General features: G+C 34.7%; 1 protein-coding gene across 1 annotated transcript in view; it reads left to right on the top strand.

The window, feature by feature from the left end:
- The window catches only part of LOC136038273 (KAT8 regulatory NSL complex subunit 2-like), a 36,716-nt gene that overhangs the window by 16,716 nt on the left and 7,506 nt on the right, over positions 1 to 12,494 (top strand). Inside the window, exon 4 of the mRNA XM_065721394.1 lies at positions 1,070 to 1,200. Coding sequence (XP_065577466.1) covers positions 1,070 to 1,200 — 131 coding nt within the window. The remainder of the gene's footprint in view (positions 1 to 1,069; positions 1,201 to 12,494) is intronic.

Here is a 12,494-nt window from a genome sequence, read left to right as displayed (position 1 = left end):
GAATAAAACTTGCTTTTTGGGGGAAGGGAGTAGAATTTTGTGATTAGGGGTAAAAGAATTCATTCTCCAGTCCTCGCAAAATAGTATATGTTAGATTGTTTTCTTTTTTATGACTGTCTTTCGATAAACTCTGGCTAATTATTTATATTTATATATTCAATTATGTTTTTAGAAAAGGATTAAAGGAACAAATGATTTTTACGAATTTATTTTAACCAATTAGCAGGCACGCAATTCTGTACACTCAAACACAACAAACACATTTAAGAAGTAAGCAAACGTAAACAGTGCTGTAAACATAAACTCAAACACAATTAGCCAATAGGCAAATACAAATAATTCTAAAAACACTCGAACACAGCTAAAATATTTAATCAGTAAGAAAACACGAAACTGAAACACAGCAAGCACATTTAACCAATAAGCAAACACAAACGATTCTGGAAACATGAACTCAAACACACCAAGCACATCTAACCACTAAGCAAAAACACACAATTCTGCAAACACAAACTGAAATACATTTAACCAATAAGAAAATACAAACTCAAACACAGCGAGCACATTTCACCAATTAGCAAACACGAACGATTCTAAAAACACGAACTCAAACACAACAAGCACATCTAACCACTAAGAAAAAACACACAATTCCGCAAACACAAACTGAAATACATTTAACCAATAAGAAGATACAAACTCAAACACAGCAAGCACATTTAACCAATTAGCAAACACAAACGATTCTGAAAATTCGTACTCAAACACGACAATCACATTCAATCACTAAACAAACACAAACTCTTAACACAAGAAACCTATTTAACCAATACGCTTGTACAAACAATTCTGAAAACATTCAAACGCTACAAACACATCTAACAATTCTAACACAGACACTTATGAAAACCCAATTCAAATACATATCTTTATGATTGGATATTTAAAGCTTCGATAGTCACATCCAACGACTCATTTCCTTTGACTCTTCCATGTCGTATGCTTTCAGGACTGAATGATTTCAACAGCTGAAGATACAGTTGAAACTCACTCTCTGTTTAAATTTCAGGTTTTGGAAAATTGAAAGATATTCCCAGTGAAAGAAAGAACTTGAAAAAGTTGCGTCATCACCTTCGTTACCATAGGGTCTTTGGAAAAGAGAACCTTCTCTTCTTACAAGCTCAAGAGAAAAGACTCAAGGTAATATAAGAGCAATACTTATTGGGGATGAACCCCTACTTATTGGGGATGAAAGGTAGTAAAGCTGTTTTTTTTCGTGATTCTCTCTAAAAATATAATGTACTTAATCATCATACATGTAGACTACTTACTGGGGGAGGGGTGAAGGGTTTAATGGAACGAACTGAAGTTCTTTTTATTTTGTAATCTAGGGAAAAGTTTTCTATGCGTATACTTGCATACAAGGGGAGAAGGACTACCTCCTGTAACTTGTCTGAAGAATCCCCATTGGAAAAGTTGAAAAGTAGCAACATAAAATGAACTTGCCATCGTTTTTACCTCTTCCTGGGGAGTGGCTTTAAATCCCTCATTCCATCATATTCAAGTGTTGGATCGAAGGTTATTCGCAATAACAATTTAGATTAAAGCCACAAATGAAAAAAAGTGAAACATTATTTACTATATGAAGGCTTCTCTCTGCAATAAATTTTGACAAAAATCGATGGTTCTGTAGATATAACAGTCAATGTAAGTCTGTAACTGTTTTTTTTTCTCATACTAAGCCTACGATTTCAATTAAAATTTTCCCTCACTCAGAAATAAAAGTATGTGATTTTGAAACATATTTTTATGATAAATTTGGAAGTAATTATGGTGTTTTTTTTATCACTAGCAGTTTTATTTTAATTATTTTTCAAAATTCGCTTCTTTGAATATACTGGATAATAACACTATCTGAAATGTTCTGATTTGTTTTTTAATAGATTTCTTTTATTGCTAATTTAATGCTAGATTAAAAATATTTTACGCAGTCATAATTTTCGCTTGAAGTACCAAGGACAATGAAAATGGAATCTGGCTGGTGGGATTGATTAGCAGAAATTTACATAACCATCCATATCTTTAATCAAATAGAAAAAATTGGAAACACAACTTTTAGTGAAAAAGACTTGTGCATGCAATTATGCAATTTTCTGTAATGACAGGTGTCAAATTTAAAAATAAGAAACGTGGTTGAAAAGTCAGCCAAAATGAACTAAAGAAATTTGGAACTGAACAGCTTAAGGAGATGTAGTCTTCGTTTGAAGGCAGAGAAGTTTTAGTAGAGGGAAACACTTGCCCCGGGTGGAGATATTTTAGGGGGGCGCAAAATTTCAAGCAAATAATCTAATGGTTATAATAATTTAGTAATTTTCTTAATTTTATTAATAAAGTAAAGGAGGCAGCTAACAAATGAAAATAATTGATTAATTTTAAAAAATATTAAAATAATAATAATATAATTAAGATGATTAATAATAATTAAATAGTTAGAATTGTAAATTAAAAAATTAATGATTAATTTATTAATAAGTCGAAAATAGATTTTTGATAAATGAAAATTTTGTTAAAATTCGGTCTGAAAATTCTGTCGGAGACGCAGGGGGAGGGGGAGCTAATCAAGATTTCGCCCTGGGAGCAAGAGAGGCCAGAACCGCCACTTTTTGATAATTAGTTACTTTAAAGTACCAAGAACACTAAAAATGAGAATTAATTCTTTAAATTAGTCAAGCAGAAACTAACACAACCATATACGTCTTAAAAAAATTGTGAAAAAAAAACAGGAAATCAACAGTAGTGTTTTCAGGCACTGAGTTTGAAGTGTGTTTTGAGCGGGTTCGACAAAAATCGTTTTCAGGTTCTCCGTGTTCAACCTAGCATAACTTTAAAATTTTCATGTTACGAGTTCCAAGCGTGTTGGACACGGGTTCTTCCAAATTGTAATGCCCTAGAATAGCATGGTTGAACACGGGTTCTGAGAAGACATTCGCCGTGTTGAATTTTGTCATTCTGCTTTGTGTTGTGGGCCGTGGACTTGGGTATTGAATCTTCAACTAGTTTTATTTATGTTGTAAATATTGATAGGATCACCACAATCACGAGCTCTGCCTCTCCGTGATGACCCAGTGTATTTTATTTGTTATACGTGCTATATTAATAAATTAATTTGAACACGGCACTCAAAACGATAATATTCAAAACTTGTGTCAAACTCCGTGTTTGATGCGGGTGGCCTGAAAACAAGGCTAAATTTTAAGGAAAACGAGATTCAATTCATAACTGTATTCTGGAAGCAACTTCTTAGCACATTTCAAAAATTGACAACGTGTGTTACTAAGCAGCTGAGAATGAGCCAAAAAAATAAATCAACATATAACCTTAGAAAATGTTGCTTTCTTGATTGTTCCGGTAAAAGAGAAGTTGTGATCTTGTTCAGCAAAGCTCTTTTCTTTGAAAAATAATTTTAAGCCGGGCTTTTTGAAAAGAGCTTGGCTAGGCTACGCCTATTATTGAGGTTACTAGAATTTTTATCACTCCAGGAACTTTTAACTATGAAGTAGTTACAGGTAAACATTGTTGGCTCTAAAATAGGTAAAATTCTACTTAGTGACTTTTGGCTATCTCGGAAATGGGTTAGGTTAGGAAAATGAAATTTTCAGGGATGTGTCTACAAGCTAAAGTATGTTGCGGGAGGGTATTTTGAAGTACCTACCTCCATTCCCTCTCCCTCTAGAGGGTCCTGACCTTTGATGACCTTTAAAAATATGTGTGTTATAAAAGTGAAACCTTGCAAAATAGATCTTCTGCTTGAATGATGTACAACAAAATTGTTTTCAGCTTCACAACTTTGCTCAATCCCAATTTATAAGGTTTTTAAGATATGCAAATACATTTCCTAAATTTGAAAAAAAACAAACAATAATATGGCTCAGAATTCTACTCAAATAACAGGAATTGCATTTTCAGAACTAAAGGCAGAGAAAAAGCAACTTCTAACTGAAAATTATGGTAAAATGTTGTTTTGTCAAAATTTTAATAGGTATAGACCTGTCATGTAGGCGAATTTCGGGGCCCTCTAGAACGAGAAGGAGTGGAGTTGGGTACTTTAAAATACCTTTACGGGATACACTTTTGCCTGTAGCCCCATTCCCCAAAAGTTTCATTTTCCCAACCTAATCCCTTTCCAAGATAGCCGAAAGTCACTAAAGTAGAATTTTACCCTAAAATAAAGCATCAAGTTGTAGCCTATTGCTAATTAAGCAGAATCAATGACTTTCACTGAAGCTTCATGTAGGCTAAAGTAAGATAGCCTACCCAGTACGCTGTGATTTGCTTGAATATTTTAATGCATATTTACGTGAAACTTATTATGTAGCCTAATGGTAAAAGTATCACAGTTCATATAATTGACTTAGTAATAAAGTGAACATACTACTTGATCCCTTTTTTTTATGCTCTTTATGATTATAATAATCGGTTCATCACAAATTCAAATTTAAGCACTTTTTGAGCTCTTAAAAATGACGAATTTTCAATTAAAGTATGAATTATCGGTCGTTTTTGACAAAATAATACTACGTTTTCTCAGCGCCGTTTTCTCGGTTGTTTTCGACAAAATCATACTACATTTTCTCAGTGCCAAAATTATTTTATAGTTAGGTTAGGTTGGGTAAGGTCAAAAAGTGCTTAAATTTGAATTTGCGATAGAAGTGATTATTATATTCGTAAAGAACATAAAAAAAGGCATTGAATGGTGTGTTCACTTTATTGGTAAGTCAATTATATTGCTTTTTGTCAACATTAAAATTATATTGCTTTTAGCTGTTTGTCAAATAATTTGACAAACTGCATCAATTAGCCTACTATCTTGACATAGAATAACAAATTAGATTCAGGGCTACTCAGAGGGGACAGGGCAACAAGGGCTGCTGCCCTGGGTGCCAAGGTAGAGGATTTGTCTGTTCAAATTTTTCACTTTGATTTGGCCGTCTGCTTATATTTGAGTCAGGAGGGGGTGCAATGTAATTATATTTTCCCAAGGCACTATCAACCCTTGGAACAACTGTGATTGAACAGTAGATGGTATGTCATTTGGGTCATTTCAGAGGAGATTTCTTCTTGTTTGAATAAAAATAAGTTTTACTCACCATAAAGGATGATGGAAGAAATTTCGGTAAATTTATGACAGTTCATATAACTGCCTTACCAATAAAGTGAATATACCATTCGATGCCTTCTTTTATGTTCTTTCCGAATATAATAATCGTTTCTACTGTAAATTCAAATTTAAGCACTTTTTAACCTAAACTAACCTTATAGTAAATAATTTTAGCACTGAGACAATGTAGCATTATTTTTTCAAAAACGACCAAGAAAAGATGGCGCTGAGAAAATGTAGTATTATTGTGGAAAACGACCGATAACTCATGCTTTCATTGAAAATTCTTCATTTTTAAGAGCTCAAAAGTGCTTAAATTTGAATTTGTGGTAGAAGTGATTATTATATTCGTAAAGAACATAAAAAAAGGCATTGAGTGGTATTTTCACTTTATTGGTAAGGCAGTTATATGAATTGTCATAATTTTTCGAAAATTCGTCATTTTCAAAAGCTCAAAAAGTGCTTAAATTTGAATTTGCGGTAGAACCCATTATTGTATTCGTAAAGAACATAAAAAGGCATCTAATAGTATATTCACTTTATTGGTAAGTCAGTTATATGAACCGTCATGAATTTACCGAAATTTCAGTTCCAACAATTCTTGACAGGAAATATTTCAAAAGTATAATAATTCTGCATCCAACTTATTCATGTAATTGAAGGTAGTTAAAACTAGAATAAGCATTCTAGGCTGGTGCTCTTCTAATATTATTTCACATCAAACAGTTCTTAGGGGAAAACTGTAAAGAGTTAAAAACTTTTACCAACAATAAAAAAATATTTTTAATATAAATAAATACATTAAAAGAAATGCCTTTTGATGCTGATTCAAAATATGCATGGGATATACAAGATTCATCAAGTTTGATGGTGCCCATAAAAAGCTATAAGCTTAAGGAAATTCGACTGATTTTCAGAGATGAAGTAAAACCCATATGAAGTCAAGCAATAATAATAATGATAATAATTTATTGTTATCCTCTGCATACAACACAAATGTACTAAAGAAGAGTATAAAAAAAATGAAAAGAAAAACAAGAAGGGCACAGAAAAAAAGAACACGCACAATTCTTGACAACTTCAGAGACTTTAGAACACTTTTTATAAAAAATAAAATATCCTCCAATCAGCTAACAAATTTCTTATGAAATTATGTAATTCTAATGAACTGTTGTGGGAAGTGTGGGTACTTGAGCTGCCTGTCCCCAGCAGTTAAAGGTCTATAGGCCGGACGGCACCAATACGGCTCTTCAAATTCACTCCCGCTCCCTTCTGCACATTTCATAAATATAACGGAATTAACCCTTTATCTATTGTCTTTTCCATACTCTAGTATATATTAAATATTTAGTATAATAATAACAATTACAAGTTTAATAATAATAACAATAACAATTACATGTTAATAATAACAATTAACATTAATAACAATAAACAATAACAAGTAAATAATTTAGTATATAGTATATATTAAATATTAAACGTCATAAGTTGTCACAACTGGTGGTGCTAGGTATTTGATAGAAGGCAAATCAGTGGAAAATCAATAATTCTGTTCCAGCGGTCAGCAATTCTGCGTGACACTATGATCATCTTCTGACAAATCTCAAAAACACCGTACCGTTACGAAATGCAACTATTACGAGTCCAAATGGGGATACTAAGGAAAAGCTTGCAGAACCTAAAGAACAGCGATCGAATTTGCTTTTATCGGATGCAGAGAAAAATTTCCAGACAGGTGTCAAAAACAACACATGCGGTGCAAAAAACGCATTATATTGCCGACCAAGGGTTCTCTTTATCAAACTCACCCTTTACCCTGGCGAGAAGATCGTAAGATTTTCTTCGTTTGTCTTCCAAAGAAGCAATTATAAGCTGCCTGGTTGATTTAATTGAAGTTCCAAATGAAAGACCTAAATACCTAATTAAACTGGAAGATGAAATTGTGGCGGCAGTCCTTTCAGTCCGGAGCAAACAACATCAACAGCGTTTTGGAGTACCCCAAGATTGTAAGCCATGAGAAGAATATCATCGGCATAAGAGAAGTAATTTGGGTCAATATATGGCTCAATTAAATACGGTGGAATCTGTCGAGTGACCACTCTAATGGAGTTATTAAATATCTTAACGAAAATCACATTCCCAGATTCAGATTGGGGAACCCTATGATAGACATTTCAAGCTACCATCTTAAATTTATGGTTTTTTCCAAGAAAATCGATTATTTGTGCATGTTTGTTGTGTTTATTTGTGTTTTTTCTTATTTTTGGATTTAAAGTAACTTTTTTCATTGATAAAAAAGATTGTACAACCACCAAACTGATTGTTTCACAAAGAGGGTCAAAGTTGCCATTGATTGTCAATCCTGAGATAGCACATCAATTTACAAGCTTTGAAAAATTCATATTGACCTTCTCAATAACCAAGAATGTAAAGATGCACTCTCGCGCATTTGTACATGAGGAGTAATGTAGTTTAGTCCATAAAATATATAATAAGCACTAATCATAAAAAAGCACTAATCACAAATATTTATTATCTTAATCCTTGTCTTAACTAAGTTGATTTACAAGGTTTTTCATGAAATTAAATTAACACAAAACTTTAATGAACTTTTTATTAACACAAAACTTTTAATTAAAAAAATAAATGAAACTAACACAAAACAGTATTTGGTAAGCTTGCAGTTTACAATATAATTCAGCTTGGATGAACGTGAATACATCACAATGTTTTTTTTATTCTCTTTTGTAATTCAATAATTGCTTCTAAATTTGTCAATTTGCCAAATAGTTAGTCTATTTGGCGGCTAGTCTTAAAGACCTTTTCGTAATGGGTTCAATGCTATTGTAAATCGATTTATATATTTTTTTCGATCATTTTTAATTAAAGCTGACTATAACATGGATATACATGGATGACGTAATATCACTTTGTGGTTACCCTAGTGTTACCTAAGTTTACCCTAGAAATTGAAATTGAAAATAAACTACCATCTTTAGATATGTCAACTATTCGTAATACTGATAAACTGGATTTTACTATCTATAGAAAACCAACGCAAAACAATAGATATCTTTATTTTAATTCAAATCACCCCCAAAAAGTTAATAGAGCAGTTGTAATCTCTCTCATTGATCATGCCCTGAACGTTTCCTCCGATTCGTACATAAATGCTGAAATAAATTTGATCAATTAAATTAAATTTTATCAATTAAATTAAATTTCATCAATTCTGAGATAGCAGATCAATTTATGAGCATTGAAAAATATATATCGATCTTCCCATATGCAAAGAAGATAAAGCTACACTGAGGGATATTTGTACCTGAAAAATAATGTAGTCTGGTCCATATAAGATAAACACTGAACATAAGTATTATTATCTTTATCCTTGTCTTAGCTAGGTTGATTTCTAGATTTTTCATGATAGTAATATGCACTGACGAATGATTGTGCATCAGGTATTATGAAATATTTTTGGTAGCTATGTAGTTTATGTAGCTTATGTAGAGGACAGAGCTATCACATTGCTGAAAGAATGTATTTAATTTCCTAAATTTTCTATCCCTCAATGGGCCTTCACTCTAGTATAGGTAAGAGTATCATGCGGGGGGGAGGGTGTAGGAATTAACCTGTCATCTCCCTTCGTTTAAACTAAGCGTGGATAAGGTTGCATTGGGGCGATACCTTTTATGTTATTACTATTTTACATTTATTTTAATGTTTTTCCTCCTAAACTGATAAGGTTTATGGTATAATGATGTATAAGATTCAGTATCAATTCAGAGTTCAAAGTGTCAACATCTAAATTGGATATTGCATGGACATTATTAATCCAGTAAGTTTTTTGTGAAGAAAATCAAAATTTCGCAATAGGGATTATAGTGACGCATAAGTATGAATCAGTAGTGCTCTTTGACCAGTTTGACTGGTTTTTCCCAGTAAAGGATAACGGATAACAGAGAGTATGTGCATTGCCCGGTAATGAACTTTTTGCAAAACAACTGGGAAGAAGGTATTGAAGAAGCTACTATTATTCAACACGCAATAGACTTTTTTGAATGCGGTGTTATTGCTGATGCGAAAAGCGAATTTTGGGCGAAGGTTGCGCCAAATGATAATTGCCCCCGGCGCATCGGTGCGAAAGCCTCTGTGAACAATGTGAAGGATATTCTTGATTTTATTAAGAAACTGGACTCTGAGGAGGTATCAACTCCGATTTATGTGATCAAGTCTCCAACCGAGGTCCCGGTTTTGCCCGCAGTTGCGTATTCTAGGCTGTCAACAAAGGTGAATCGCGTGGAACAACTACTCAAGGTTGTTGCCACCAAGCTGGATGCTTATGAACTGAATTACCCGCAACTGCCGAAACCTGCAATTCCCGACTCGCATGCTACTATTGTTGTGTCGAACCTTCCATCTACCCTTTCGGACCCAATAAAACGAAAAAATCTGATAGATCAGATCGATGGACACGAATCAATCGCTAGCATTCGCCCTGTTCGTGACAAACTGTTTATCAATATAGATAAGTCAGTTGCTGAAGATTTCCGCTTATCGGTGACTAGTGCGTTTACTGGCTCTTCTGCGAAAGTTCTAACCAAGAAGTTTTACGGACTCCTGAAGGGAATCCCGCCTGATTTTGAACTGTCCCACCTGATATCGTGCCCTGGTGTTTCTGGTGCCTCTAGGCTAGGGAAATCGCTTGCAGTAAAACTTGAATTCTCTGATGCAACATCAAGAGTCGAAGCATTTAGATATGGTCTCAAAGTTGGATACGAAATCCTAAGTGTTTATGAGTTCAAAGCGATTCCCCGGTGCTGTAACAATTGCCGATCCCCTGACCATCTCCAGTCGTCTTGTCCCAGTGTTACACCAAAATGTGCGCGATGTGCCGGTCCTCATGTTTCAGATAGAGACTCGCCTTGCAATTTGTCACCTAAGTGCGCAAACTGTGGAGGTGATCATGTTTCGTTTAGCCTCACTTGCCCTAAATTGAAAGCAATTGTCAGTCGCAAGTTACCGAAAACAAACTAATGTCTGAATCAGTATCACTCGTGTCCTTCAATATTAATGGGACAAAAAACAAGGACCTGACCATTGATGAACTGTACAGTAAGTTTGACATTGTATGCTTTCAGGAACATCTTTTGACCGCAACGAGTGTCAATTTCCTGCGCCGCAGTTCCGCCCACTTTGTTTTCACAACAAATGCTAAATCTACTTTTGGAAGGCCTTCAGGGGGTTTAGCATGTATTATAAAACAAAAGCTCAGCTTTCTGTCCCCGTCATGCTATTTCTCTGATGAACATTTATTGGCTATAAGACTTGGTAAAACCGTATTGATAAACACTTACCTGCCTCACGATGGGAAGAATATGACATCGCTTAATAAATTCTCCAAAGCATGCTCTAGTTTGAAAACTCTCCTTCAAAGTATAAGCAAAAATGGGTACGAATTTATTATTATTGGAGATATGAACACTGATGTAAAACGTGATTCTGCTCGTACTGTGAACCTACTTGATTGTCTCCCTGATTACAGAATAATTGCGAAGGATCTACCCTTCTCGTATGTGCATAATTCCGGCAGCTTATCGGATATTGATCACGTGATTTGTTCCCCGTTCATTACATCTTCAACAGTGCATGTCCACGAAGATGAGCAAGATATTGATCACCTTCCTTTATCGCTATGCTTTTCGATTAGAAAAGATAGTACTGACCAGGCTTGTGCTCCTGCCTCTAAATGGTTTGTGCGGAGTAATTGGAAAAATGTTAATATGCCATTATATATTTCAACCCTGGCCATTCTCCTTGGTTCTTTACGTGTACCTTTTCATCTACTCCAGCTGAGTGTTAGTCCTACTAAAAGTAATTACGATCTGAATCATTATTACAACCAAATCGTGTGGTGTTTAAAACGCGCTGAGGAGGTTGCTGTCCCTCAGGAGCGAGTGAGGAAAAGTACAAGGAAACCAATCTGGTCGTGTGACCCTGAGCTGAAAAGTGTGAAAAATAAAGCCAAATTGTGGCTGCGTATATGGGTTGCTAACGGTCGACCATTAGCTGGGAATGTGTTTGAAATAAAACAAAAAACTAAGCGTGAGTTTAAGAAATGTCTGCGATCGAGCCGTTACAAAGGGTTAGAATATCCTACCAATAAGAAAGAATGGGACAAAGTGATTAATTCAGCTAATTTAAATAACTCGGCAAATCCTAATTGCCCCATTACGCCTTCTGCATGGTCTGACCACTATTCAGTTATATTTTCCAAATTGAATTATGCAGTGCACGCGCTTTATTCGAAACTGCTTGATTTGGTTCTCACGCCTTCCCTGACTCAGGCACAAGTTATTCCCGTTTCAGTTGACGCTGTAATTGCATCTGTTAAGAATTTGAAATCAAGTTCTCTTGATATTGACGGTATCAGTGCTTGTCATCTAAAAATAAATTGCCCGTCTTTGTTTTTCCATTTACAGTTGTTTTTCCAAATGTGCCTTTGTTGTTCCCTCGTTCCTGACAGCTTTTTGTGTGGAACTGTCACTTCTGTACTTAAACGAGGTAAGACTCCTTTGGATTGTTCTTCTTACAGGCCTATCACGGTTGCTTGTAATTTTAGTAAAATCCTTGAACACATCCTACTTCCTTTCATAAGTATGAATGCTAATTTCGGGGAGAATCAGTTTGGTTTTCGGTCTGGCATCGGGTGCCAGCACGCTCACCGTGCTCTTGCTTTCCTTCTTAAAGATGCTTCGGCTAAAGGGTATGGTCTTCATATTTGTGCTCTTGATCTTTCTAAGGCTTTTGATAGTGTTGTACATAGTCAGGCTCTTTACTCTCTTTATAGTCACGGTATTAACCTTTCAGTTATTTTTCTTCTAAAGTTTTGGTATAGTAATTCTTATCTTCGAATTAAAACTAATGGTGCCCTTTCATCTTCTAATGTTCTTGTTCGTCGGGGCGTACGGCAGGGTGGAGTGTTATCTCCTAGTATTTTCAAATTTTGTATCTCTGGTATTCTTGAGAATATTTCTTCTATGTGTTTTGTTGGTTTGAGTGATATTTCTTACCTTGCTTATGCTGATGACATTCTTCTAATTAGCCGGTCTAAACTCAGTCTATCGCAGATGGTTCATAAAGTTTCTTCTTCTTTTACTAAAATCGGTCTTTCGCTTAATGTTGATAAATGTGAGTATCTTTCTTTCAATGTTCCCTCTTCTCCTAGGCCTCTAATTTTTCAAAATTTTTCTATCCCTCATGTAGATTCGATCCGGTGGTTGGGTATTACGCTTACAAAAAATCTTAAAACTCTTCGGGAGCGTGCTGTCTG

The sequence above is a fragment of the Artemia franciscana genome, chromosome 17 (genome assembly GCF_032884065.1).
Source record: "Artemia franciscana chromosome 17, ASM3288406v1, whole genome shotgun sequence".
Lineage (NCBI taxonomy): Eukaryota > Metazoa > Arthropoda > Branchiopoda > Anostraca > Artemiidae > Artemia > Artemia franciscana.
The sequence above is the reverse complement of the archived record's forward strand: the minus strand, read 5'-3'. Positions and strand labels throughout refer to the sequence as shown.